At 39.9% G+C, this 27,881-nt stretch overlaps 3 protein-coding genes across 3 annotated transcripts; all 3 read left to right on the plus strand.

Moving 5' to 3' along the window:
* Positions 1-4,052: 4,052 nt before the first annotated feature.
* LOC143879758 (putative WRKY transcription factor 17) lies at positions 4,053-5,592 on the plus strand. The gene is made up of 3 exons (XM_077382299.1): positions 4,053-4,779; positions 4,966-5,091; positions 5,213-5,592. Exons 1-3 carry the CDS (start codon positions 4,163-4,165, stop codon positions 5,370-5,372), a joined length of 903 nt encoding a protein of 300 aa, XP_077238414.1. The 5' UTR covers positions 4,053-4,162; the 3' UTR covers positions 5,373-5,592.
* An 8,321-nt stretch (positions 5,593-13,913) lies between these two features.
* Positions 13,914-17,350, plus strand: LOC143878394 (exocyst complex component EXO70A1-like). The gene has a single exon (XM_077380685.1). The coding sequence runs from the start codon at positions 14,441-14,443 to the stop codon at positions 16,460-16,462; it is 2,022 nt and encodes a 673-aa protein (XP_077236800.1). The 5' UTR covers positions 13,914-14,440; the 3' UTR covers positions 16,463-17,350.
* Positions 17,351-19,991: 2,641 nt separating this feature from the next.
* LOC143879759 (protein TIC 20-I, chloroplastic-like) lies at positions 19,992-25,321 on the plus strand. The gene is made up of 3 exons (XM_077382300.1): positions 19,992-20,150; positions 23,099-23,288; positions 24,357-25,321. Exons 2-3 carry the CDS (start codon positions 23,108-23,110, stop codon positions 25,001-25,003), a joined length of 828 nt encoding a protein of 275 aa, XP_077238415.1. The 5' UTR covers positions 19,992-20,150; positions 23,099-23,107; the 3' UTR covers positions 25,004-25,321.
* Positions 25,322-27,881: the final 2,560 nt, after the last annotated feature.

Genomic DNA, 27,881 nt, shown 5'->3' on the forward strand with positions numbered 1-27,881 from the left:
TTGAGGAAGTAGCAAGGCAATCAAAATTGAAGTCGGTGAGGGTTTTTGTCTATAGTAAGGAATAGCCATCGAGATCACATAAAAAACACACTATTAGTGACAAGGAATAATGCTGATGGTTAAGTTTTCATCACATGTGTTGTTCACTTTACGGTGAGATTCCTTTGGTACTAGGTCCAAATTCTGGGTTGCTGATTTCCATATAGCCTCTGTTTCTTTCAATGGAAAATGGGCTTAAAACAAAATTTACACCCATCTTCCACTTAAAACGGGTGTAAATTTTGTTTTATGCCCATTTTAGTTCGAAAGAAACAAAGTCATAACATTTGTTATGCAACTTGTTTAAGGTCTCACAACTAGTTTACAAAGGGAAATGTTATCAGCACTACAGTATTTTTATGAGGGCACTCCTCACTTTATTAAAAGTACGGTATGGCCCGCACCGTAAAATGATCCAAACCGTCTATTAGATGTGACCCTCCGTTCTATAGAGGATTAGGATGAACCCTCTAACATTTAGATCGGAGGGTTAGGATCAACCTATGGAAATGATTTTTAGGGCACAACCTATTTAGGCTGTGGACCATCTAATGGACGGTTTGGATCATTTTATGGTGCGGGCCATACCGTACTTTTAATAAAGTGAGGAGTGCCCTCATCAAAATACAGTAGCGCTGATAACATTTCCCTTTTACAAATATGAATCTTGCTACTAGAAACCCTGACCTTCTTATCTCAGGCCTGTTTGTTTTTTTATTTTGAGAATTGATTTTAAGTTGAAAACTGATTATTGGAGTCAAAATCAAATGCAATTTGAAGTAAAGGCCGTTTTAGGGTGGTTAAACAAGCAAACAATGTCATTACCGTCGATCGAACGGCTCTGAATAAGACTTTCATTTAGACACCAAGGGTTGACCTTCTAGATGCCCACTCAAGCTACAACTATAAGCACCATCGTTTTTCCTACAATTAGCTATTAATTAAACACTGAAAGGCTCAGATTTAATAAAATATGCAATGATCAAGACAATTGGGTGAATCGACGTCATGGAACATTAACCTAAGAATTTACAGGTACGGCTTAATATAATGGGAAATGCTTATTGGGCCCCACTTCTAGCTCGTGATCTGATCCCTTGAACTGAAAGGAAACTATAGGGCCAGCACCGTTGAGTATCCTTATCGGATGATCCTAGACCTGGCAAAAAGTGACCCGGACCCGCAGGCCCACTCAGCCTACCGGGTCACTTTGGGTCACTAATTTAGTGACCCGTTGAAATTTGACCTGACCCGTACGGGTCCTGTCAAAATTAGGCCTGCCGGGTGGACCCACGGGTGCCCGTAAAAACCCAAATGATTATAGTCCCATATTTTTCAGAAAGTACTGTACGGACCACATCATAGGATGATCTAAACCATCCATCTGATGGAACACAACGTAAATAGGTTGTGTCTCAAAAATCATTTCCATAGGATAATCCTAGCCCTCTGATCCATAGAGTTTTCCATAAATAATAATATACAAATCCTCGATAGATCAGAGGGCTAGGATCATCCTTTGGAAATGATTTTTTTGGGCACAACATATTTACATTATGGCCCATCACATGGACGGTTTGGATCATCCTATTATAGCGTCGGATAAAAACAGCGAAAAAAAGAAGAAGCCAGGTGACCTGTGGGTTCACCCAGCCAATACGGGTGAGGTCCGGGCTCACCAAATTGTGACCCGTAAAATTCCAGGTCATTTATGACCCGACCCGTACGGGTTGGGTGAAACCCGGCCGGCCCGTTTGCCAAGTCTAGATGATCCATAAAGCGTAGTTTATATTTCCTCCAACAAAAGCTAGACCGTTGATGTTCTAAAAGATCTAAAAGAAGTTGCCCCAATATCACTGATCTGCTCAAATAAATAGTCAACCCCCAACCCCTTCTATTCGTTGAATAAACTACACAGTTGGGAAAACAAAAGAGAGGCTTTGATTTGCTTCAAAACAAAACGTTTCCTTAGTCGTTACGACTCGTTCCCACAAAATTTAGAAAAACGAGAGAAGAAAAAAGGCAAAGCAGCGACCAAATGGGGGCTAATCCATACCGAGTCCGGGCCCGTTCGCTCTCCTGGTCAGGTCAACCCACGCCATTTTTTTTGGTCGTTTCCCTCGCTCACACGTTTCCTTCCTCTCTCTCTCTCTCTCTCTGCTTCAACATCTTCAACGGGCAACAACTAATCTCATGACTCATGAAGGTTCATGCCACGTGTTGCGTATCGAAACGCCAAGAGACATCGAGGTGCTTGCGGACTAAATTAATAGAAATTAAGTCCTGTCAAACTATTGGTATTCCATTTTGGCCGTTGGATTAATCTTGACTGTTATCAACGGATGGGATTAATAACCGTCTATAACCGGTGGGCAAGACTTGGTACGTTTAGTCAACACTTTTGATTGCAAAAGCCAACGCCTACAGAGGTTCCACTACCCGTAGTCTCACTCTTACCATCATTGTTGCCGTTCCTTCTGAGACTTTTGCGAAATTATTCTGCGGGTTTTCGGGGATGATTTTCTCGACAATTTCTCGTTGCCGAAAAAAACGCTTCTTATTTTTAAAATAATTTTCTCTCTCATGGAGACCATTGATTTGGTAGTCGATCAAAGTCTAAGAACTCATCCTGGCCGTCCACTCATTAAAACATTAACAAATTTAACTTGAAATTTGCTAGTCGTTGATCGAAATGCAATGATGGTCCAATTACACTGATTTTTTATAATCCATCGGTGAAAATGGAAAGATCCATCACGAAGCAGCTGCTTTATACATAAGGAGGTAGTCTTATAGGCTTCAAATCTTAAAGGGGATTGGGCCCAATTGAGTTGGGTCTATAATGCTCCGTTTGGTTGCCAGTAAATTTTTTATCTTTGGAAGTTTTTAGTAAAATTTTCGTCCCATCCCATGTTTGGTAGCCTTTTAGCACTAGAATTTTTTAATCCCCCTCTTGTAATGATTGCTTCTGTGGTGACATAGACTCTTTGTCTCCTCTTTTTCTTTCCTAGGGAATGATGTCATATCTCTTTCTCTCTCCTCCCTTCCCATATTTGGTAATGACACCCTTAAATTTTGGCAGGAATTTTAGGAATTGTAGGAAAAAAAAAACCTAGCAAGTCCTACTGGCAACCAAACGAAGCATTAAGGAGTTTGGTCCAACTCAACACGGGTAGCTGCCCCTCCTCATCCTACATGTAGCTCTGCCCCTGAGAAAATCAATCTAGAGATGCAATACTATTGATGGTAAACCTCAAGGAAATAATAGGTTTTCAAAAACAATTTAAAAAAATAGGGAAATGAAATTAACCCCCCTCCTGACATTTTCTATGAGAATGATTCACTGCTTGAGGATAAATTCACCACCTGTAACGTTTTTCATTGCCTTTAGAACTTAACGAACAAGATCGTGTCGAGGGGATGGGGGGATATCACATCCCAAAAATATTAGTGATAAACCTCAACGGAATTTTTTTACTTATTTATTTAATTGGTAATTGGACTAAACACTGATAAATTGTGAATCCCTTAATCAGTTTTGAACTCAAAATCCAAAACGAAGAGGGCCTAACCGCCTAAGCAAATAGCCCTACTTTAAATTTGGACTCTTGTAGAACAACCCAAGAAAATGAGGTGTAATTGCCGCTGTTCTTGGGGAAAAACTAAGCAAAATGAGGTGGAAATGCAGGGAAACAGGGTGGAAATATCATTTTCACGGTGAGAAACAAAATCTCATTCGCAACAAGCTTGAATTCATGCGATATATCGTGGTGGCAACTGGCAAGCCAATTTCTTTTCTCGCGGTGAATTTGGAAGACCGTCATCATTTTATTATATGTTATGGGTCCCACCACCTACTCCTTTTACGGAGCCTCCGATTTGTTTTCTACAGTTGAAATCACAAACGAATATTAGCCGTCCGATGGTAAACCTTGTTTGACTCGAATCCTCCTATTTCTTTCCACCGGAGTCCCCGGTTACTCTACTAGCATATAACCCCCTCCTCTCTAAGTTTCCTAACCCTTATTTTTCTCTCCATTGCAGAGCTCCCATCCGAGCTTTAATGGTGGCATAGCTGTTCTTCCTCTTATCTTCACTATTCTCTTACCTTTAAGATTCTTCAATGGCCGTTGATCTTATGGCTTATTCGAAGATGGAAGATCAGTTCGCGATTCAAGAAGCAGCTTCTGCGGGTTTGAAAAGTATGGATCATCTGATCCGAGTCCTTCAACATCAAAACCCTGCTCAAAACGCCATGGATTGCAGAGAAATTGCAGATTTCACCGTCTCGAAGTTCAAGAAAGTCATCTCCATCTTAAATCGGACCGGACACGCCCGATTCCGTCGCGGACCTCAAAACCTAACCCTAATTCCGTCTCCAAAACCCAACCCGCCCCCACCTACTACTACTCAAACCCTAACTTTGGATTTCACAAAGGCAAACCCTAACCCTAACCCTATCACTGAGATCTGTACGAATCAGTTTCCGGCCAAGGAGACTTTCAGTATCTCGCCTCCGATCTCTGCAAATTCGTCCTTTATGTCTTCGATTACCGGAGACGGGAGCGTCTCTAACGGAAAACAGGGTTCTTCCCTTCTGATCACTCCTGTCCCCACCATCTCTGCCGGAAAACCGCCTCTTTCTTCTTCTTACAAGAGAAAGTGCAAGGAACACGGTCATTCCGAAGACTTTTCCGGCAAAGATTCCGGTTCCGGCCACTGCCACTGCTCCAAAAGAAGGTAAGCGCAAGTTAGCTAACCTCTGCTAGAAAATCTTATGATGCGCCGGTAGTATAATGGAAAGAATCTGATCCTTCCGGTCAAAGCTGTCACCTTATTCCACTTCATGCATTCCAGGCGTATATTAGTAAATTCCCGTTTTATAATTTGATTTTAATAACGTTTTTTATTATTTTGCTATTACAGGAAATCTAGAGTGAAGAAAACCATAAAAGTCCCGGCCATAAGTTCTAAGACGGCCGATATCCCACCGGACGAATATTCATGGAGAAAATACGGCCAGAAACCTATTAAAGGATCACCGTATCCAAGGTGCTTGTTTATTTCATCTTTTTTTTACAGAACTACCCTTAGTTTGTATTCTGAAGAAGTCAAAACAGAATAGTATAGCATGGCATTTTAGTAATTATCTTATTGTTTTTGGGTCTTTCAGGGGTTATTACAAATGCAGTAGCTTGAGGGGTTGCCCTGCGAGAAAACACGTGGAGAGGGCTCCCGATGACCCGTCTATGCTGATCGTGACCTACGAAGGCGAACACCGTCATTCCCAAACTCCGATCCCGAATTCCGTAGGACTCGTGTTCGAGCCCTGAGTGAGGCAGAAAAATTCCGACGTAAAAAATCAACCAAAAAAGAGCAACGGAAAAGACATTTTTAGAGCTTTTAGTATTATCGATCTTCGGGTTCTTGCCCTCTCAATGTAAAAAAGAAAAAAAATGGATTTTTCACTTTTTTCTATGCTATTCGGCTGTGGATTTTATTTTTATTTTTTTGTCTGTTAAATTATAAACGGGAATTGATTCTCGGTTTGAATCCGGTCGAAGTTTATTGTCGTTTAGTGCTAACTAAGTCAAATGGGTGGGTGTCGTGGTGGGCCAGGGTGGTACCTATTCTAGGTGGGAAGTGGTCAAAAGTGATGATGATTTTATGGCGTGGTGGGGCCCAATCTGCGTTTCGTTGACGCTTAGTATTGTGCTTTTTTTTTTTTTTTTTTTTTTCTTTTTTTTGTGGGATAATTACATTTACACCCCCCTTCTAGTTTCTGACATATCCACTTATACCCTGTAGTTTCAATTTGTTTAAGGTTTGCCCCTTCGGCTGAAGGTTCGTCCATAGATTGAAGGGTTAGGATGATCAGATGGAGTTGATTTTTTGGGCACACCCTATCTATGTCAGGACCTTTCAAATGTACGCTTTGGATCATCCAAATAATGTGGGCCCATACTCGAATCCAAACACTACCAAAAAATCAGATGGAGCTGATTTTTTTGGCACACCCTATCTATGTCAGGACCTATCAAATGAACGTTTTGGATCATCCAAATAATGTGGGCCCATATTCGAATCCAAACACTACCAAAAAATCATCCAAATAATGTGGGCCCACATTGTTTGGATGATCCAAAGCGTTCATTTGATGGGTCCCGACATTGATGGGGTGTGCCCAAAAAATCAGCTCATCGCATCATCCTAACCCTTCAATCTATGGACGAACCTTCGGCTGAGGGGGCCAACCTTAAATAAATTGAAACTACAGGGTGTATTTGTCACGTTTTAAACTATATAGGGGTGGAAGTGGATGTGCGGGAAACTAGAGGGGGTGTAAATGTAATTATCCCTTCTTCTTTTTCTTTTTATAAGTGGAGAGAGAGTGGGGTTTGGATTTTGGGTAACGTGACTTGTGGGTTAGAAAAGTCGAAAAAGTGGGGGTTGAAGTCGTCGTGATGCAACGTTATAAAATTAGTCTCGATGAATGTGGAAGACACACATTTTCCGTTTTACTATTGAATTTTTGTTTGTTTTGGCTCTCTTTAGTCAAAAATAATACAGTGTGGCACTGCTCCTTTACCATACGTATCCATTTTGGTAAAGGCACTCCTTCTAGAAAAGAGGGGAAAAGTATTTTGTTTTTAAAAAAAAAATTCCATGGAAAGTGAGTTAGTCATAATAAAAATGAATGGAGTGTGAATAATCTTAATTGACTATGTAGGTTTTATAGCAAATAGTTTGACTACTATAATGGGAGGATCGAACCCATGAGGGTGACCACCTCCCCTACTCGTCAACCACTCAACCACCTAAATTTAATTTTTTGATGGGTGAGTTTGGCTTCAACTTGGAGCAACTTCTACCCTCATGTCATGTTTCCAGACCTCTACTCAATAATTTCCCAACCAAACTATTCTCTCCACATTCCCATCTCCAACTTACAACCACAAATACAGGTTCCTAACGAGTGGGTGTGGATATCATTTCGATATATGCAAAAAAAAAAAAAAAAAAAAAAAACTTAAAATTAATGTGTTCTTTGAGTGTCTTCTAGGCATGAGGTGTAAGGCCATTCAAGCACACACTAAGGATGTGTTCTTCAATGCTTTTCATTCTCTATTTTAAGACCCGGTAAGATGAGTGGAAGTGAATTGCTTACAACAACTGTGCTTAGCTTTGAAATAATATTCATTTTTTTCTTTCTCCTCAACAAAAAACAGGGCAGATGGGGAAGGATTAAAGGGCGGGACCTGATGCTCTCTAGAGTTTTTTTTTTGGAGTTATTGAATTTTGACTAGTAGGCATGATGTTGCACATGCTAAAGCCATTTCATTGACTTGGAGAATCCAACCACCCAGTATCAAACTATCAATTGAGAAGAAAGATTTGAAATTTTTTGAGAATCGGAATCAAATCCCCCGAGGATGAGGTTTTCTAATCGAGAAACTTAGTGCGACGAATCCTTTGATTTGTTCTCATTTTGACTTGATGCACCATTAACTAAGATATAAATAAAAAAATATGGAAAGCATGGAGTCCGTTCAAAAGGATATTAAATATGGAATCATTTCTTTAATGGTGAATGAAATAAAAAACAAGCCCACGACCGAGAATCTCGAGGCAACCCAGAGTTAGTATGGAATTGGATAGAAGCCGAGGTACCATTTTCCTTTGGTTTGTCTGAGCAACCACAGGTCCCATCTGGTTGTGTGGCCAACAATGCATTTATTCGGATTTGGGTCATTAACTGATCTGATTCATCATCACTCTATTACGAATCCTTCACAAATTCGACACCTAGCATGGATCTCGTCCAATCCATCAATGCATGCAAATCTTAACAATTAAAACCTTCTTAGGACATGTCAGACTTGTTTGGATGTGGCCCACTAGATCAACGACTTGGATCACTGCACCAGATCAACAACCTGGATTGCTACACGTCTACTACATATTAGGTATGCTCAAAACCTATACGCCAGTGCCTACCTCTTTACACCCATTTTTAAATAGGTTTTGCTAAAGAGAAAGTCATCGTTAAAGGTGCATTGGAAAAGAAATTTTACAACCATTTTACAAGTACTTTCAGACATTTAAACCTGTTTTGAGATTTCTTTATCAAGACATGTGAAAATTTTCTTTTGCAATGCACGTTAACATGGTATCAGAGCCAAAGGTCTCGAGTTCAAATCTCCCGGATAGCGAAAATCCACATGCAATTGTCAGCCCAAAAGTGGGACCGCATGTGCCACGTGTTTGCCAAGTGGGCTACACGTGCGGGGGAGTGTTAAAGTATAAAAGATAAATAACGCCTTCCTCCAACAGCTTAAGCTATTGGAGAAGTTGGTAAGTTAACAACGAGTGCCCTTAGCAAAATCATTTTTTAAATTTAGAATCAGTCATGTAGGGCCGAATTGTTGGCTTATAATTCATCCGGTAGAAATAAAGCAGTTACTCATGAACAATCATTTTCTCTCAGGATACAGATGCTAGTTATCTCGAACAGATTGAATTTTGAAATTCGAAACGGAAATTGACAACTATAGCAGTTCCCTCGCAGAGATTACGAGCCGTTGCGGATAGTTACGATAGAAATCTATATAAAGAGATGACTCCGTCTAAAAGGGAGATCTAAGAATCAACATCGAACATGTATTAATATATCTTTATATCACTTTTTGCACTGTCTTGTACTTTTCATTAGTTGTAGTTTGACACAAGAATTGAAGATCCGGCGAAATGGATTCATTGTCTCTAGTGAGCATTTCGCTTTGATTCTATATCGTCCGCGCTGGCTTATATACCGTTATGCTCACGAGTAGAATCTTAGCTTGAGCCTACCTTCACACACAGAAGTTTGTTACCACTAAAATTAAGAGTATTTTATTTTTGAAAGCATTATATTCACAACAATTCATTAATCACAAATTTCACCAATTAGGAAACCGGAAGCATTTTCTATAAAATTGAATAAATTCATGGCAAAATGTTTATATTTTAGAGTGGAGGGATGCTTCAACCGGGAGATCATTGCAAATACAATGAAGTGCGGGGGAGTGAGGTTGTTGAACATGGACAGTAAAAAATTACACAGCAAACTATTCACATCAAGGGATGAAATGACACATTATTAGATGTTAGGAGTGCAGATTGTTGTGTTTTCTGGCTCACAGAAATCAATCCATTCTAATGGTGGTCCAACAGTAAGAAATCTATCCATTCTAATGGTGGTCCAACAGTAAGAAATCAATCCATTCTAATGGTGAGATTTTAAATATTCTAACTGTAACAGATCTAAAACAAAGCCTTATCAGCCGAAATGATAAAATTAGTCAAATGTGGGAATCGATATGTTGAAGTGGGGCAGTCTCATCGCAAACACTGCATAATTGGCAGGAAAAAAAAAATCATAGGACAGTGTTTATGGTTGTATGCGCCTGAAGTTTAGTATTTTTCAAAAAGTACAATGGGCCCACTTCATAGTATGATCCAAACCATTCATTTGTTGGTCCACAGAGTAATAGGTTGTACCCCTAGATCAGCTACACAGGATGATCCTAACCCTCCGATCTATAGAGGTTTCTATAATGTGCAGTCCCTCTATAGATCGGAGGGTTAGGATCATCCTATAGAAATTATCTATGGGGTACAACCTATTTATGTTGTGGCCCGACAAATGAACAGTTTGGAACATCTTATGAAATGGAATCCACATGATTTTTTGGAAAATAGTCGACTTCACAAGCACAAAGCATATCAAATTCCTTCATACCGGATCATAACGACTTTTTCAAAATTCTCTTTTTAACAATTTCTTAGGGCTACTTGTGTAGTTGTGTTCGCTCTACACCACTTTAATAATTGCACAAACACACACTGTCTTTTCTTTCTTAAGCAGCTATCAAAGGTTATTGCAATAGTTTCCACTCTGAGAAACACAATAAAAAAGAAAGGGAAATGATATCATCACAACTATGTTTTGATAGTTTTACTAACTCATCTTGTCTTTTAGTATTTAAACAGCTGTATTACAGTTCCCTAAAAGCTCTCGTAGGCCGATTAAAAAAGAAAAGACAAGCTGGGTTTTTGCAATTATTAAAACATGGTTGCGCCGAAATCATATCCAATATCAAACATTTATTCATTACAAATGAGCCACCAAGAAGAATGCCTAACAAGAAATTTTATCCTAGGCAAGCTCCAAGTAGATCACTGAAATTCGTTTTTCAAAATCTTTTAAACGGTGTATTTATCTCCAAATAGAGCCACCCGGGCAAAAAACAGATTTGATCGAGAGTTTTGCTCCAGAGTAGAACAGAACGAAAATGGAGACAAAGGAGATGAAAGTTCTGTTCTAATGGCTTGATGGAGGTTCTGCTCCAATGGCTTGATTTTAACAAAAAAAGATGGAGGTTATGATCCATTGAATTCTATCTCGATTGATTTTCTTCTCATACAGTGGGCTAGAGAAAAAATCAGGCTGAAAATAGAAACCCTCATTCTTTTTCACCACGGGATTTTATTACTTGCCTAATTGGCCGTAACGGAAATAAACGAAAATAAAATAGAAATGAGGGGAAAGAGGCCGATTCGAGGCAACCGGACCTCCTAAAGCCTCGATTCGAGAGGAGCCATGACTCTCCTAAACCAAGTCACCTTTGCTTTAAAATTCTCTTCCTCCATTTCATTCAATTACAAGAACTTAAATACATGAACATAGAGAGTGCCTCATCAACAACCCACTTACCCACAAACTCTACCCACTAACATGACACACAATAGAACTAACACCCATAATCCTACATAATTAACTACATGATAACTACTTTGCAACTACAACACACACACCATAAACAGGTACATATCAGATTTGGATTGGGATGATATGGACGATATTCTCGCAAAAAGTGGGGTAGAAGGCTACCGGATACCTTTTGCAAGCCTTTTTTAACCATTTTAATCCCGTCTGTCAGAACAATCCGACGATTGTGTAATAGGCGACGAACGCATCCGCCCTGCATCGCAACGCACGTGAAACGTTCTCCCAATACTAATCCGTAGCTTTTCCTAGCTATACTAAATATAACCAACCGAAAATTGGGATTGTCATCCATGTTCCATTCAATCAGATCTATTTTCCCATTATTGATATACTAAGTTTGTGGTCTTGAAGGTAAGACAGACTAGGGGTGGCAACGGGGCGGATCTTATGCTTCATTTTATTTTGTTGATGCCAATCGATTTTTGAAAAGCGAGAAATTATATGATAAATGAGTGTACTGACGATGATCTGCTATTGGATCAAATATCAAGGGTGGGATGGTGAGTATGTGTTTATATGCCCACTCATCATATAATTTCTCTTGGAAAGTAGCACCCATTACAAATGTGAAGCTTCGAACTTGATTCAAGGCTTCTGGTCTTTGAAACGACATTGGAGTTGGAACAAGTGTGTCCCACTGAGGCGTTGGCTCTTCGGCATAAAGTCATGGGTTTGCTCTTGTTGACGAGTGTTCGAATCCTGCTCCCGACTTACCTGATACACGTGGTGAGTGGGTCGTTGCGTGTATTCGTAGGGACTAGTCCTACTCCCGAAGGGGGTGGGGACATCCTACGTCATTAAAAAAAAAGAAAAAAAGATAGCATGTCATTGACGGTTTTAGATAGAGAAAGAGGGGATGATGGCACTCGAGACAAAGAAAAAAGATTGAGAAGAGAACGGTGTAAAAAACAAAAAAAACAAAACCCTGTCAAGATCCATAAGTAATGGGGCGGACTCTTCTCACCTCCCTATACAAAGTGTAGGTAGGTAGGTACTTCTATTAACTTTCCTATCCATTTGGGGTCCCATTCTAATCAATGCTCTAAATTCTAACGGCTCCTCATCATTGGCCGAAAAAATAAAAAAGGGAAATGATTTCAACACGAACATTTTTTATACAAGAGGCCCGTGTTTCTTGTCTTTTAGTTTTTAAAGAGCTGTAAAAGGGTTTTACGGCTCCCAAAAAGCACTTACATGACAATTAAATACTAAAAGACAAGAAACATGAGCCTCCTGTATCAAAACATAGCTGTGCTAAATCATTTCCAAAAAAAAAAAATGTAACCTGGTTTCTCAATCATTCAAACACAAACTCCCATAGGGCTGGCAACGGGGCGGGTCGGGGCTGAATGTTGGGGTCCCCTACTCCTTCCCCTCCCCTTCCCCTCCCCGGGGCGGGGATGTGGGGAATCCCCCTCCCCACGGAGAATATTTAATCCCCTTCCCCGCCCCGCATCCTTCGGGGACAATCACTTTACTTTGTTAAATGTTACGTTTAAAACTAAAGATTTGCAAGGGACAATCACTTCAGGTATGTTGCAGCTTAGCTATTGCATGTGAGAGTAGCCGCACAACCCACACATAGGCTAAGATTTTGTCTTATTCATTTTATTAACCTGGGGACAAAGGTGGTTGCTCTCAGATTCATTTAATTGATCAATAGTCCCTAGCAGATCCCTAATTCCCAATCCCACTTGCCAAAAAGTATTGTACGTGCCACACCATAGGAAGATCCAAACCGTCCATTTGATGGGCACACCATACTACCATAGGCATAGGATGATCCAAACCTTCCACTTGGTGGGCACATTGTAGGATGATCCAAACTGTCCATTTGATGGGCCGCAACGTAAATAGGTTGTGGCCCAAAAATCATTTCTATAGGATAATCCCAACCCTCTAATCTATAGAGGAATTGCATATTATGATACCTTCTATAGATCGGAGGGTTGCAATCATCCTATGGAAATGATTTTTGGGCCGCAATCTATTTAAGTTGTGACCCATCAAATGGACGGTTTGGATGATCTATGGTGTGGCCTGTAAAGTACTTTTAAATTGTAGCCTATCAAATGGACGGTTTGGATCATCCAATGGCATAGCCCATACATTACTTTTTGAAAAATAATGGACTATACGAGCGCACACCATATAAAATCTCATCACTCATCAGAGAGATGTTGCCTTTATTTGGGGGAGGGAGATTTTCAAAGAATTTAATGTTGCCTTACAGTGATGGTTCGACGGAGAGATTTTAGGGATTTCTAAGGGTAATATACTAATATAATGAGGGACAATGCCCAATAGATTATGGGTAAAAGAAAACATAAAAAGCTATTTCAGAGACAAAACTGTACTAATGGAAATTATGAAAATTTTGGGAGAATCTTGTAAATATGTTTTGATTCAAGGGGTTTCTAGTAGTTTTCCAAAAAAAAAAAAAAATACTTACAAAATACAAGAAAAAAATGGCATTAATATGGGGCGGAGCGGAGCGGGGCGGGGCGGGGCCAACTCCATCCCCTTCCCCGCACCGGGGAATTTTTTAAATCCCCTTCCCCTTCCCCAAGCGGGGCGGGGCGGGGCGGATCCCGCTTCCCGGGGTGAAATTGCCAGCTCTAAACTCCGAGGCTCCCAGCACACTTCCGAACGTGTTTCCTTAATAGGGGCATCTCCGTTAATAAATCGAAAATCAAGGGCATTTAAGATGCATGCCCATTTCAATTCCGTTTTCCTCCTCTCATTCCATATATTTCCATGTCCCTTTTTCTATTTCAAAGGAACGTTTGTATCTGGACCAAGATTCATAAGATTAAATGGCTTTATCGAATGATACAAATCACAAGTTCCCAACATGGGAATTGTCAAATTTTTAAAAAGGGTACCTAACATAAATCGTTCTAGCTAGATATTTGAGATTTCATATTGATTTTCTTTCCTTTTCTTGCTGGACTGTCGTGCACTTGGCACGACTCGTCGCGTTGGGAATCAGTTTTTCAGTTTCATTTTGGGGTTTTTCTTTCTTTTTGTTGTTTTTCTTTTTTCCTAAAACCCCTGTTGTAAGAAAGCAAAAACAAAAGCCCTTGAGAAGCGTTCCGAATCCCACATTATCTAAGCTAGTTAAGTTACCCATCTTATGTTGCTTCTTTCTTTTATTCCTTTTCTTGAATTTTAGTTGCTGGTAGTTGCAGATTTCAAGATTTTCCCTTGTGATTTTGGTTATGTTCTGTTGAATTTATCTTTGTGATTTGGTGGAGTTGGGTCGTGAAAATGCTGACCCATTTCTTAATTAGTCATGGATAAAAACATCTTTACCACAATCACAAGAAAGAGAAAATAAGAAGCAGTCATGAAAATGGTAATCTTCAATTCTCAGTTTCCTTAGGTGGTTCAGTATTTTAAGAGCTTAAAGACGGTTTGAACTTATTCCCCTAATTTCTAGGGTTAGGGTTTTGGGGTGGCGAAATGGTAATCTTGAATTCTCAGTTTCCTACGGTGGTTCAGTATTTTAAGACTATATAGACAGTGTGAATTTATTATTCCACTAGTTTCTAGGGTTAGGGTTTTGGAATGGCAGCCATTGAAAACCTTGTAGCTGCTAGGAAGTCACTGAAAATCAGCTTAGAGAAATCAAAAACACTCGCTTTCGCATTAGAGAAAGTGGGTCCTAGGTTAGAAGAGATTCACCAGAGGTTACCGTCTTTAGAATCGGCGGTTCGCCCCATCCTAGCCCAGAAAGACGCTCTGGTTGCCGTCGGTGGCCACATTGACCGAGCGGTGGGCCCCGCCGCCGCAGTCCTTAAGGTCTTCGATGCCGTCCACGGTCTCGAGAAACCTCTTCTTTCAAACCCTAGGTCTGATCTCAGGAGTGACCTATCGGTCGTCAAGCGACTTGAAGAGGCATTGAGATTCCTTGGGGATAATTGTGGGCTAGCAATTCAGTGGTTAGAGGATATTGTTGAGTACTTAGAAGAGAATTCTATTGCCGATTATCGGTACATATCGAATTTGAAGAATTCATTGAAGAATCTTTGGGATTTGTATTCGTACGAGGAACGAGCCCGTCTAGATGGTGGGCTCCTCGAGGATGCATTAGATAAATTAGAAAGTGAATTACGTCGGCTCTTGACTGAGAACAGTGTTCCTTTACCCATGACCTCATCAACCCTAGGTGAAAAACCCTGCATTGCCCTGTCCCCACTGCCAGTATCCATCATACAGAAGCTTCAGTTGATTCTTAAGAGATTAACTGCCAATAACCGCCTTGAGAGTTGCATGTCGATCTATGTCGAGGTCCGTAGCTCGAATGTAAAGTCTAGCTTGGAGGCGCTAGGGTTGGACTACCTTGAGATCCCGATTTCGGAATTCAATGATGTGCAGAGCATTGAGGGTTATATAGGAAAGTGGGGTAAGCACTTGGAATTTGCAGTGAAGCATTTGTTTGAAGCCGAGTACCAGCTTTGCGATGATGTTTTTGAGAAAATTGGACCCGATGTATGGAGGGGTTGCTTTGCAAAGATAGCAGTCGAGGCCGGCATTATCTCTTTTCTCCAATTTGGGATGATGGTTACTGAGAGTAAGAAGGACCCTATTAAACTCCTGAAATTGTTGGATATTTTCGCTTCTTTGAATAAGCTAAGGTTAGACTTTTACCGCCTATTTGGTGGTAAAGCCTGCGTTCAAATTCAAAACTTGACGAGGGATCTCATTAAAGCTGTTATTGAAGGCTCTTGTGAGATATTTTGGGAGCTTTTGGTGCAAGTGGAATTGCAGAGGCAGACACCACCTCCTGCCAATGGCAGTGTACCAAAACTGGTAAGTTTTATTACGGAATACTGTAATCAATTGCTTGGGAATGATTACAGGCCAATCCTAACACAAGTTTTGGTCATCCATCGGAGTTGGAACCAAGAGAGATTCGAAGAGAGGCTCCTTACGGATGCGATTTTGAATATAGTTAAAGCCGTCGAATTAAATTTAGAGACATGGTCCAAGGCATATGAAGACACCACTCTATCTTACCTCTTTTTTATGGGCAACCACTGGCATTTTTATAAGCACTTGAGAGGAACCAAGCTTGGCGGTCTTTTGGGTGATGCTTGGTTGAGAGAACATGAACAGTACAAGGAATATTATGCGGCTCTCTACTTGAGAGAGAGTTGGGGGAAGCTTCCCGCTCTGCTGAGTAGGGAAGGTTTGATTTTGTTCTCAGGTGGGAGAGCCACTGCTCGTGACTTGGTCAAGAAAAGGCTAAAAGCCTTCAATGAGGCATTTGATGACATGTACAAGAAACAATCTAATTGGGTTGTGTTGGACAAAGATTTGAGGGGAAAGACATGCCAGCTGGCAGTGCAGGCGATTGTTCCGGTTTACAGGAGTTATATGCAGAATTATGGCCCGCTGGTTGAGCAAGATGCAAGCGCCGGAAAATATGCAAAGTACACGGCACAGACCTTGGAGACAATGCTCACCTCTCTGTTTCAACAGAAACTTATGACACGTGCCAGTTCCAAAACTAGGCACTCTAATGGGAAACTCAACAATGTAGATGTAGCAACCAACCAATTTTGCTCTGCCTCAACTGTTATGTGATGTTTATGTATCAAAATAAGTCCTCCCTGATGATCTGGAAGGGGAGGGAAACATATATTTCTGGGGTTTTTTCTATATACCCATTAGGTTGATGTTCTTAGAATGAAATAAAACTGGAAAGTTTGGATTCTGGTTGTTAGGTTGCCTGGCTGCATGTATATATTGTTACTAAAAGAAGCTGGGCAGGTTGGCTTGTCTTGAAGCTTATGTTGGGCTTGGGATCATTGAATATGACTGTCCACATAGAACACAGGAGATAAAGTACTCTATGCATTATCCTCTTTGCTGCCAGGAAGGGGTTCTTTACAATTGTGGTTTCTCAAATAGCGGCAAATGGGACACCAAATTTAATATGAGCGTTCCTGGGACGGATTCTTGGCAAGCTTTTCTGGTAGAATCTCTAATTTCCTTCTTTGATACCATGTCTTAACTGTTATCCTTTCTTCTTCTTCTCACTTTCTACTAATTCATTTTAGGTGTTTAGGATGGTAGCAGTCAAAATCTATGTAATGAGCTTTTAAGCATATGTAAAGTTCATTTTCATTAAGGGCCCGTTTGGATGCCGAGAAGATCTTGATTTGGATTTCTCACTTTTGCAGCCCTTTTTGCACTGTAATTTGGATCGGATCAAATTATTAGATTTCTAATTCAGCAGCTGACAGTGAAAAAAATCAGATTTCTAAATTTGCTGTGGAAATAAGAAATTGGAAATCCACAGATGTGGCAGTTTCCTTCACCCTCTTCGCTCCCCTCCACTAGGAAGTACCCCCTTCCCTCTCTCTCTCCCTCTACATGAGCTGCCGGATCTACTCATTTTGTATTCAAAACTCAATTTCAAATCCAAATACAAAATGGGAGGTATCCAAACGGGCCCTAACGTTTGTAGCTTCAGCAATGATTTTGTTAGATTTTTCGTACTATCTTGGAATATTTTGGGGCTGGTTTTGATGTATGTTCTTACAATACTGGATGGCTTTCAGGGTTTTGAATGCCAATAGCCAACAAAATATTTCTATGTAGTAAAATTTTCTAGAAGTCTTATTATGGAATAATATCCCTATTTTTTTGCAAGAAGTACATCTCTTCATTCGCTCAGTTTGCTCTTATTTTGAATTATATATTGACTCCAGATTTTTCACTGTATTCAGTTTTGCAGCATTGGGTTGTCTATGGTTCTGCTATTTTAACTGAATCATTCACCATCTCGACATTTATCATATTTCTCTATATGCTTTCCCCGTGACTTTGATAGTTTGTGTGTGGATTATTCAAAGAGCTCAGTCTAATTTCCTAAACACTCATGCCCTGTAGCTTTAGCCAAGGCTCAAAATATCAGTAAAATGTGGGTATTCGTCAGCATATCAGTTGAAGGTTGAAAAAATATGTATTGTACATATCAGATATGCGTACTGGTCATATCGGCGATATGCCTACGAATTGGGTGATCCAGATACTCATGACCATGGTTTCAAATTTCGGTTTTGGAATGCGCTTCGGTCCTCACCGAAATTTCCACAAAAATTTTGGAATTTAGGGCGAAATCCGACGAAATCAGATAAAATAGTATTTTATGTTGTAAAGAATTTCGGCTGAAATTCCAGAAAATTCGGGAAAATATTAGATAAATATCAAAAATTGAGTTTTTTGGGTGAAATCCCTTAAATCTCGGACAAAATTTTGGGATAAACGAAATTTAGACCGAAATTTCGTCGAAATAAAGCACCGTTTCGAGTATACCCCATTTTGGTTTCGGTCGAAATTTAAAACCATACTCATGATCTCAAAACTAGGGAGACATGCAATGTTTTGATCATGTTTTTGTGTTGGCTTTTATTCTTAACGTTTTTTGACATATTTACTTCAACTAAAAACTCTGATTTGATTATTTTAACGTGATTTATTCTATTTGTACTACATTGGTGAGCATATTTTTTTCAAGTTTTTTTTTTTTTACTAACCTGACCTTTGTTCAAGAAAACCACAACAAGTGCTCCCATTTTCATCTTGGTGTGAAAAAATGGATTGCATTTCCACAATTATATGCTTAATGGTTTGAGAAGAGAGATGGCATGCCATTGTTTCGTGCACTTTGGTCACTTAAGTTTGTCTCTGCTCATAGTGAGAGACCCTCTGTTATGAATGTTATGAATGTGAACTTTCTTCATTTTCTATCGTATGAAGAATTTGGGAAAGGCTGAACTGCACAATCTTACAACTGATGCAATAAGTGTAGTTCTTGTCACGCCCCGACCACACTATGTAGATATTTTTCGGTTCTAGGTCATCTACGCTCCCCGGTTTTGTTTTCCAGCAGCACTAACCGTGCCCGACCTACTCCGCGGGGCCCGCCCCTTGGAGATGCTGAAAACGTTTCTACACAGGGAATGGGGGTCTACAACATATTTATGTCACGCCCTGGCCCCACACCGTGCATATATTGTCCGATTCTAGGTCGCAACCCTCCCCGGTTTTGTTTTTTCCACGAGAAAACGCGTCTACACAGGAAGATAAGGAATCCACATATATAGCCCGGGAACTTTTCCTCAATTCCGATGTGGGATCTCACAATCCACCCCCCTTAGGGCCCAACATCTTCGCTGGCACACCGTACTGGATGGGAGGTCCCGCTTTGATACCATTATGTCACGCCCCGGCCCCATACTGTGCAGATATTGTCCGATTCTGGGTCACAACCCGCCCCGGTTTTGTTTTTCCCACAGGAAAACACGTCTACACAGGAGGAGAGGGAATCCACATATATAGCCCATGAACTTTTCCTCCCTTTCCGATGTGGGATCTCACAGTTCTGATCAGCTAAAAGGTCTTGTTCAAGTCCACAGGATAGATTGAGTGAGAAATCCAAAACCCTTGTTAGTCCAAAACTGATTATTGGACTTGATATCAAACGTAAATTTCACTCTAATAATCAGTTTTGAACTCACGATCTGGTTTAAAATCCAAAACAAAGAAGGTCTTAAGATAAACAATTGATTTTTATTGGTTTTGATCTTATAGATGCATGGAATCGCCAATGAACCCATACTAATATACTATGTAATTCATCTCATAGGCCAAGCATGTGTTTTGTTCGGCCAAAGGTCTTACTGGACTCCATAAAAATCTGAAGAGTCCCTATGGAAATGATATCCGCACTCTTTTGTGTTATAAATGGCAAGGAGTGGTTCTAATAATCATTTTCTGGGACCCACACGTGCCAGATGAACGTGATCGAGCTCTCATTTATCTATCCAGCAAGCAATAGACAATAGTCCAACTCATTGTCAGCCCTTTCTTCAGAAGTGCGGATATCATTTCCGCAGGTTAGGATACTAGTGTGAATAAGATTTATGGGCACACCCTATCTACGTCAGGGCCCAACAAAATGAATGGTCTGAATCACCAAAAAAATGTGGGCCCTTAATCTACTGACGCCGATGCCCCATTTGGCTTTGATCCTACCGGTACCATCGCCATCGGCATAGTCAGATTCTAAGTTTCTAACAAAGGGTTAAGGAAGTTAAATTATAATAGACAGAGGGAGTGGCATTAGTAAAAGGAGGGGGTGTGGATATCTGTCTCCAAAACAACACCAAGATGGATAGAACCAAGCTCTTCTATTTTATTTCTGATAGAAAACCCTAATTAGTGAACGTGTCTGCTCTTGCTCATTCTCGCATGCGCACTTCAGGTAGTTTTCCCTCTCTTTCTATATCTACTGCAGGGTAATTAGATGGTTTCACGTGTTAATCTCGTTTATTATATGATTATCCAAAGCAATTAACTTTGGATGAAATTCATGCTCTTCTCTGATTGTTCTAGTGTGCGTGATTTCCAATTTTATCATCTCCTATATTACAGTTTTTTTTTTTTTTTTTTTTAATAGAATTTTCTGTTAGATTTTATTGTGGAGATCGCTTTAGTGGGTTGGTTCTTCTGATGAGCTTGGCGCATTGGTTGGCCCAACAAAGGTCAAATTTTCTGATTTTTGATCAATTTGGGTTTTAGTTATGGTTCTTCATAATTTCCTGAGTTACAATCGTAGTAAAACTGATAAAATTTAGGCACATTATGGTTTTGTGATTCATGAAGGGAAAAGAGAGGCCCAGGTGGAACCACTTTAGATGTTGTCTACCCTCTTCCCAATCAGGTTTCCCTGTTGACCATCTAACATCCGATTGGGCTTTTCCCTTTGCTCTCTCTATTTTTGTTTTTTGTTTTTTTTTTACCCCAAGGCTATTGACTTTGACCTGTAAAGGTTTCGTTGCTCGGCAAGGGCATCACAATAGCCTTAGATTGTGTCTACACATTATATCAAAGTTATCATCCCGGGAAATGAATTCGGGAAGGGGAAGAAAAACGTAAAATTGAAGCAAGAAACATTGGAAAAAAAAAATGAAGGGGAAACGAGAAATGGGGAAGCAAAATGAAAGCATAGGAGATACACATTGTGAAATGTCTCAGGCCTTGGTTCCCAGTCTGTGAAGTGAAGTGGGCCGCACAACGAAGTGAAAGTGGAGTGGAAATAAACTTGAGTAGAATTTAGGGTGTTTTGTTGTTAAAAGGGATCGACAAGTGAAGTAGAATGAAGCAAGAGGGATTGTTAGATAGGTGTCATTATCAAAATTGGTAGTGTTAGATGAGTATCATTATCAAAACAAGTGGGAGGATTCCACTAAAGTTTCCAAGTAAATTTTTTGCTCTACATAGACGGAAAATGCAAATGATGAAAATAGCTGCTCACTAAGCATACAAGGGATTGGCAAGGAATATCCTGTTTTACGAGAATTTCTAGGTGAGCCAACCCAATGCCGAACCAGACTTATAAGTGACTGACTAGAGAGCTGCACTTATAAAATTGTTGGTTTTTAGTTTGCAGCCCCCTCATCATTCTTCATGGTCGGGAACCTGTTTGGAGTATGGTGAGATCCAAAGAATTAGATGGAGTGAAAATGGGAAAATTAGTAAGGGAAGGGGCATTGAGATTTAGTAAAAATATGGTGTTTTAAGTAAAGATTGGGCTTATGTATGAAGGGGAAAATAATCACTGCACTTACGACAACCTATTACATATGCGGGCCCACTCTTCCCTCATTAATAAAACCCATTCACAAGCCCGTTTGAATAAAGCATGTGCAGACCCGACGTCGAGGCCGGCCATACTTGGATGATGGCGAGTCGGTTAAGAGAGCATTTGCTTCAGTTTATCATGGAGGAACTTCGTCATTATCCATGTTTATGATATAACCTCCGTGCGAGAGAGATTTGGGTTGACTTGTAGGAATTGATGACTGTTTGTATCTGAACTTTGTGGTGCATCAGCTTTGTAGATGTTGAGCTCATCATGTTCTCTTTGAAATTCACGCAAAAAGAATAGAAGCATTGTGTTGTACCATGGAATATTCATCACCATTAACTATTACAAACTCTGGATGAAGTTTTTCTAAGGGAATATTTGACCACCTTCTAGAAAACTAAGCATTAAAATTTACCCTTGTCTGCTTGGCACATGTGTGCTTATCTTTGTGGGATCCCGAACTATCAGTTAATAAGTCCCCATATATACCATTTGTTTCACCCTTATAGTGTATATGGTGTCAATCCGTTGTCAAATTGACTCCTTTCACTTGGCATGGGAAGCCATGAAAAGATGAGGGCTGGGTGATATTAATGATCTTCCAAACCCTCCCGGTCTCATCCATAAACGAGAATTGCCAAATGTGTGGATTCGTCAAGGTGGAGATTTAGGAGATGGGGTTACCGCCATTTATGTTTGATGCAATTACAAACGTACTCACAAATACAAGCGAAATCAGATAATCTAATCTAAAGAGCTCTTTTATTAAATTATCATTGTAATTAACTACAAAGTGATAAGTCTGGCGAATTGATTGTCATTGGAGTTGTGTAGGCTGTGAGAGGCACCCATAGATGAGCCCCATTGCGGCCATTAGAAACCTTGCCAAAAAGTTTAACCTTGTTGCAAATAATGGCAGTACGCCAGAGTAGGGACGAAGAAGAACAGAGGGAGGAGAAGAGAAAAGACTGGGCTTGTAGCTCTCTTTTCTCTTTTTTTAGAATGAATTGAAGAAGCTTGGGATTATCTCTTACAAGGAATGGGGAGGGGCATTTTAAAGGCTTAGATGATAAGATCAGGCTTTCTCGTCACAAGAAAATATAGGGTTGGCTTGGACATGAGCTTGTGAGCGAGGAATAGGGTTGGGTTGTAATTCGGCATGAAGGAATTTTATATGCTTTGTGCTTGTGAAGTCAACTATTTTCCAAAAAGTCATAACCTTTCAAAAAAAATGAGTTGTGAGCAAGTAGTTTTCTCTTTATGAGTTGCTATTTACATGGTAGCATATGTCTTGGTATTATCAAATAAATATACAGATATGCCGCCTTATTGGGTTTTCAAGACTTGCAATGTCTAACACCTCATGTTTGTTTTTAACAGCTACATTTGTCTCCACCTCTTATTTATTCCTTTCATGTACGATGGTGATAATCTTTTCATTTTATTCATTTATTAATCGTGCTCACCAGTTATGGTTTTGGCTGTTTGTGAGAGCAAATATCAATCATTTGTAAGTTGCTTCAAATTTTCATTAATAGTTTCTTTTGCTTATCTTATCCAAGTGCTTGAACATGATTCTAAATGGATGCAACATGTCATCCACAAGCATGGCGCCGAAACCTAGGTCCTGTTCCACTGTGATGCCGAAATCAGCTTTTACATGCTTTTCATGTCTGCCAATTACAATTACAGTTCCGAGCATTAGGAACTCATTGGGAACTTATCAAGATCAGAAATTCTGTCCCTCAAGAGGTATCTTTCATTGTATTTTTTGCTTAAATTAGAATTCCAAAACAACATTATTATCTTGATTTCAAAAAATTGAAGTTGACGGGAATTATGTGATGATTTCCGAGTTTGACTTGGCCGATGAAAAATAAGTCAGAATACCCACAAAAAAAAAATTATGTAAAAGAAACCAAGAAAGGCTAGATGGTGCTTGAAAAGAATCTAAAGACTCGGCTATTTGGGTTGTGTGTTAAATAGGTCTGAGGAATAGAGAAAAAAATGTAAGGAATTGGTTTAAGGATTGGTGGTGTTCGTTAAAGCCAGGGGATGGAATAACGATTGGTAGAAGGCAGAAAGCCAGAAGATTGTTGATGTAGAGATTGGGTCTAGGGCAACTGAAAAGTGGTTAAGGGAAGAGTAGAGTGATTGTTTTGGGTGTTTTGGATGAACAAGGGTGAATTCTTTAGGGAGTTATGAAGGGGATTTGAAGTCTTTTAAAAAATTAGAACAAAATCTAAAACTTTTTACTTTCAGTTCAATTGTCACAAACTCAGCCAATTATTTGAAGGAAAATGATGTAAGGATGACCAGGGAGAGCACTCTCTAGGACTGTCACTCTGTGCATGCCCCGCAGGTGGGCCATACAACCTGTGTGGTCTGGCTCACATGCAGGAAGTGGCAGTCCCAGGGACACCACCCTCGACATTCTGTTAAGCACTCTTATTTTAATATTATAATGGAGAAACAAACCAATGCAACAATATAAGTACCCATATACTCTGCATGAGCCTTACCATGATTGTCTGGATTGTCCATGTGGTTTTCCCACCTTAGCTTGCTCATGACCCAATACTCATACATGATATAACTGTCATCCTGCAAATGGACAGTAGAAAAGAAAAGAAAAGAAAGCAACAGTCATGTTTTGGTTGATGGTTATGATCATGTGGTTGGTATTCTTGATGCATGGACAATCCAAGTTGGGAACCACTAGGTGGGTTGATATTTGGACTTCCAAACATGGGTGAACCTAACTGTGTTTTTAGGTACTTATAATCACCATCTTTTTTTACTCATTCTTTTCAAACATAGGGGGACGTCTGCACCTTTCGGCTGCATCAGCTCCACTGCTAAGCGGGGAACATGGTAGCCTCGTCCATGCGATCCCCTTGCTACCTAAGCGGCGCACAACTGGGACCAGATCTCCGACGGGTCCCCGAGCGGCCAAGGATGTCCCATCCAGCTTCCGCTTTCCTCCAATGACCAAAAAACCGAGATGGTGGTGGAGGGCCTTAGCCTGTCTCCCCTATCTCATGCCCCTCCATGAGACATGGATGTATGCGGAAACGGCGTACCATCTCCACCCTTTCTTGGAGGACTTTGAATTCCTCACATATCCCTTCCTCGGAGCTATCGGGAGTTTACCAAGCTGGTTCTTGATGGCGTACTTCTTTGCTGCATATCTTGGGGTGGTGAGGAGGAAGGAATGGCCCCACTTCTTCCGATTCCATGTTGTTATGGGCATGCTCCTTGAGATTGCTCTCCAGGTGATAGGGACGGTGAGCCGTTGGATGCCACTGGCTGTGTACTGGGGGAAGATTGGAATGCACTTCTGGACAGCTGTTGCATTTGCGTACTTATTTACGGTGCTGGAGTGTATGCGGTGTGCACTTGGGGGCATGTACGCTGACATTCCATTTGTATGCGATGCTGCGTATATTCAGATTCCATATGACTAAATGGTTGATACAGGCAATGGAATGAGTCAGTGGGTTTTCATTTGCTCTGTTAAGGTGTGTTTTTTTGGCAGGTAGAGATGGGTAGATGTTGAAACTGTTTTTGAAAGGAGACTTGGTCTGACCATGTTTGAGTGGGCATACAACTCTGTTTTCAAAATTTTATGTTGAAAAGCTTGAATTGTTAGAAGCAGGTATGCAATAGGGTGGACATAAAAAAAAAGGTATGCACTAGGGTAATCTGTGGTGATTATGTTTCGAATGCATTGCAAGCTTTTTGTAATTCTTCTTAAATGAAAGTAAAACTAGTTCTTTTCCTGATTTACATTGTACTGGTATTATGTCCTGTGCTGTTGTAATCAACTTGACCATATTTATATCATCTGAAGTAGGGAACTTCCTCACTTCAAGTCATGTGCTTTCTGTGCACATGATTTAGACTCATTTTCTTGAAATAGGGATCTCAGTGTCTTTTAGTATTAACTGGATACAGACAAATATGTTTCAAAATGGGCCAATTTTTCAGGCGACCGCATCAGTTTACGAGAGTAGGCATAGTGCTACATTAATATCTTCCTGTGAATTATGTGGCAGCTAATGCAGCTAATAAAGAGTCCCCTCTTTGTTTGATGATAAAACCAACAATTCTGGCCTTTACAGCAGTAAGTCTGTCGTCAGTATGTTCGACTCTTTGAGTGCTATAAAGCCATATTATAGGTGTTCAAAGTTGCATTTAATTTTGAGTCCAGTAATCAGTTTTGGACTCAATCAATTCTCCACGTCACACAGTGAAGAGGGTCTTAATTTTGAGTCCAATAATCGGTTTTGGACTCAAATCATTCTCAAAATCTCAAGCTTCGGCCCTTTTTCTTTTGGATTTTGAAAACCGATGCCGAGTCCAAAACTGATTATTGGACTCGAAATTATGTTTAATTTTGATTTCAATAATCAGTTTGGACTCAAAACCGGTTCTCACAATTCAAAACAAAGGGCAATTTTGAGTCCAATAATCAGTTTTTACTCAAAATCCAAGAGAGTAAGACCTTGAGAATCGAGAACATCTCTCTCTCTCTCTTTTCCTTCTTTCATTAATTTCCCTTGTTCCGTTGGTGCTGCGCTTATACATATTTTATTGGTATATAGCTTCTGGCTTGGGTTCCGACTTCCGAGGTTTTGACTTCCTTGTAAGTCCAAATATTCTATGCTCGATGTCGATTTAACATGTTTTGGCAATGATAAATCGACCCCCCCCCCCCCTCTCTCTCTCTCCTCTGGGTTAGAGAGAGAGAGAGAGAGAGAGAGAGGATAGAGAGACACATATGGGGTCGATTTAAGATATATGGGGGGTCCATTTATCACTCCCCTTTATAAAATTGAGGTCTACTATGTTAATTTTGTTTTTATTAATACGGAATTGTACAATTCAAGGTACCATTATGTGAGACTAATCTTACGGTGTTTAATTAAGAAGATAGTTTAACCCTAATTAGGTTTTCTTGTGATGGATGAGATTTTCCTATTAATATATTGTTTAAGAGTTGATCTTAGATTCTATTCCGTTAGTTCTCTTCTAAAGAAGACAGAGAGATCGCCAAAATCAGTACAAGGACACCAAAATCAATAGAGTGGGGAATCAGCTGTGAAACTACTATTTAAAAACTCCGAGTTGACTCTCTTTTATCTTGGCTGAATTGCTGTTCGATTTCAAATTTTGTCCTACTAAATCAAATCAAAAACTTCCTTTTACTTACCCGAGTTATAAAAAAGGTTGATCATCTCAATTGACTCACTCCTTCGACTCCCTCAGGTTAAATACTCCTTTTTAACTTAGCAGAATTCTTATCTGAATCGAATTTTTAAAGCTAACACAAGCCTCTTGGACCTTATAGACACATGGGGTGGTGGATAAGCTCATTCTCACCAATGTCAATGACCCCACCTTTTTTTCCTACCTTTGGGAATGGAATTCCATGCTCATTACTCATTCAGCTGCTTTTTCATATCTTCTTTCCGGTATTTCCTGTATTGTTCACATGGCTTACAAAAACAAAAATAACCAGGGCCAATTTTACTCTAAAATATCTTCCCACATTTCCCCCTCAAAATATATGAAATGATGTCAAAAGAGTACATAAACCACAAAAAAAAGGGTCATGATAATTTTGCACCCCCTGTAGGATGATTCACACCCCATTAGGGTGAATTGACGTCAAAAAGTGTTAAAAGTCCGATGTTTTTTTTATGCTTTTTGACGTCTATTCACGTTACAGAGGGTGCGAATCATCTTACAGGGGGTGCAAATTTATCATCTCCCAAAAAACAAATATGAACCAATAAAACGAGATTTCTCTATCTCAGCCAGGGTCCATGAAATCCGAGAGATCAGCACTTTCAAACCTTAATCACAATGCAATTCTACACTATATGCAAGGGCCATGTGTAGAATGATCAGGACTGCTGATCCAACGAGCAGTTGCCTGGAAATATAATGGGCCTTGTTCCCAACAAGGCCCATTATATTATATGATGGGCCGAAAAACAGTTTTGTTTCCCAACAAGTGTTTTTAGCAAGTCTTGCACGATATAAAGTGGAAAGGAATCACTAGGGAAATACAAGGAATACTCTTGAAAAGGAAGTTGGCGTGATTGCCGTTGGAGTAGGAAATAAGGTATTAGTACAGTAGGCCCAAGACAGAGACTGAAAGAAACTTTGTTTAAAGATGATGCTTAGAGATGATTAAGAGAAAAAAAAAGGAAATTATGAAAGCAAAGTAGACATGAAAAAAAAAAAATTATAAAAGCAAACTAGACATGATTGAAAGATAAAAGGATCTGGTAGTTGCTTTAATGGCTAAACCCATCTCCAAAGATCAACCAGAGA

This window comes from Tasmannia lanceolata, unplaced genomic scaffold, assembly GCF_043159265.1.
Source record: "Tasmannia lanceolata isolate RefF3 unplaced genomic scaffold, GAP_Taslan_0.1 ptg000006l, whole genome shotgun sequence".
Classification (NCBI taxonomy): domain Eukaryota; kingdom Viridiplantae; phylum Streptophyta; class Magnoliopsida; order Canellales; family Winteraceae; genus Tasmannia; species Tasmannia lanceolata.

Coding starts and splice junctions, on each gene's coding strand:
- LOC143879759 (XM_077382300.1), top strand. CDS start 23,108: ATGATTCTAAATGGATGCAACATGTCATCCACAAGCATGGCGCCGAAA. Junction 23,289..24,356: donor GAAATTCTGTCCCTCAAGAG/GTATCTTTCATT, acceptor TTTCAAACATAG/GGGGACGTCTGCACCTTTCG.
- LOC143878394 (XM_077380685.1), top strand. CDS start 14,441: ATGGCAGCCATTGAAAACCTTGTAGCTGCTAGGAAGTCACTGAAAATC.
- LOC143879758 (XM_077382299.1), top strand. CDS start 4,163: ATGGCCGTTGATCTTATGGCTTATTCGAAGATGGAAGATCAGTTCGCG. Junction 4,780..4,965: donor TGCCACTGCTCCAAAAGAAG/GTAAGCGCAAGT, acceptor TTGCTATTACAG/GAAATCTAGAGTGAAGAAAA. Junction 5,092..5,212: donor AAAGGATCACCGTATCCAAG/GTGCTTGTTTAT, acceptor TGGGTCTTTCAG/GGGTTATTACAAATGCAGTA.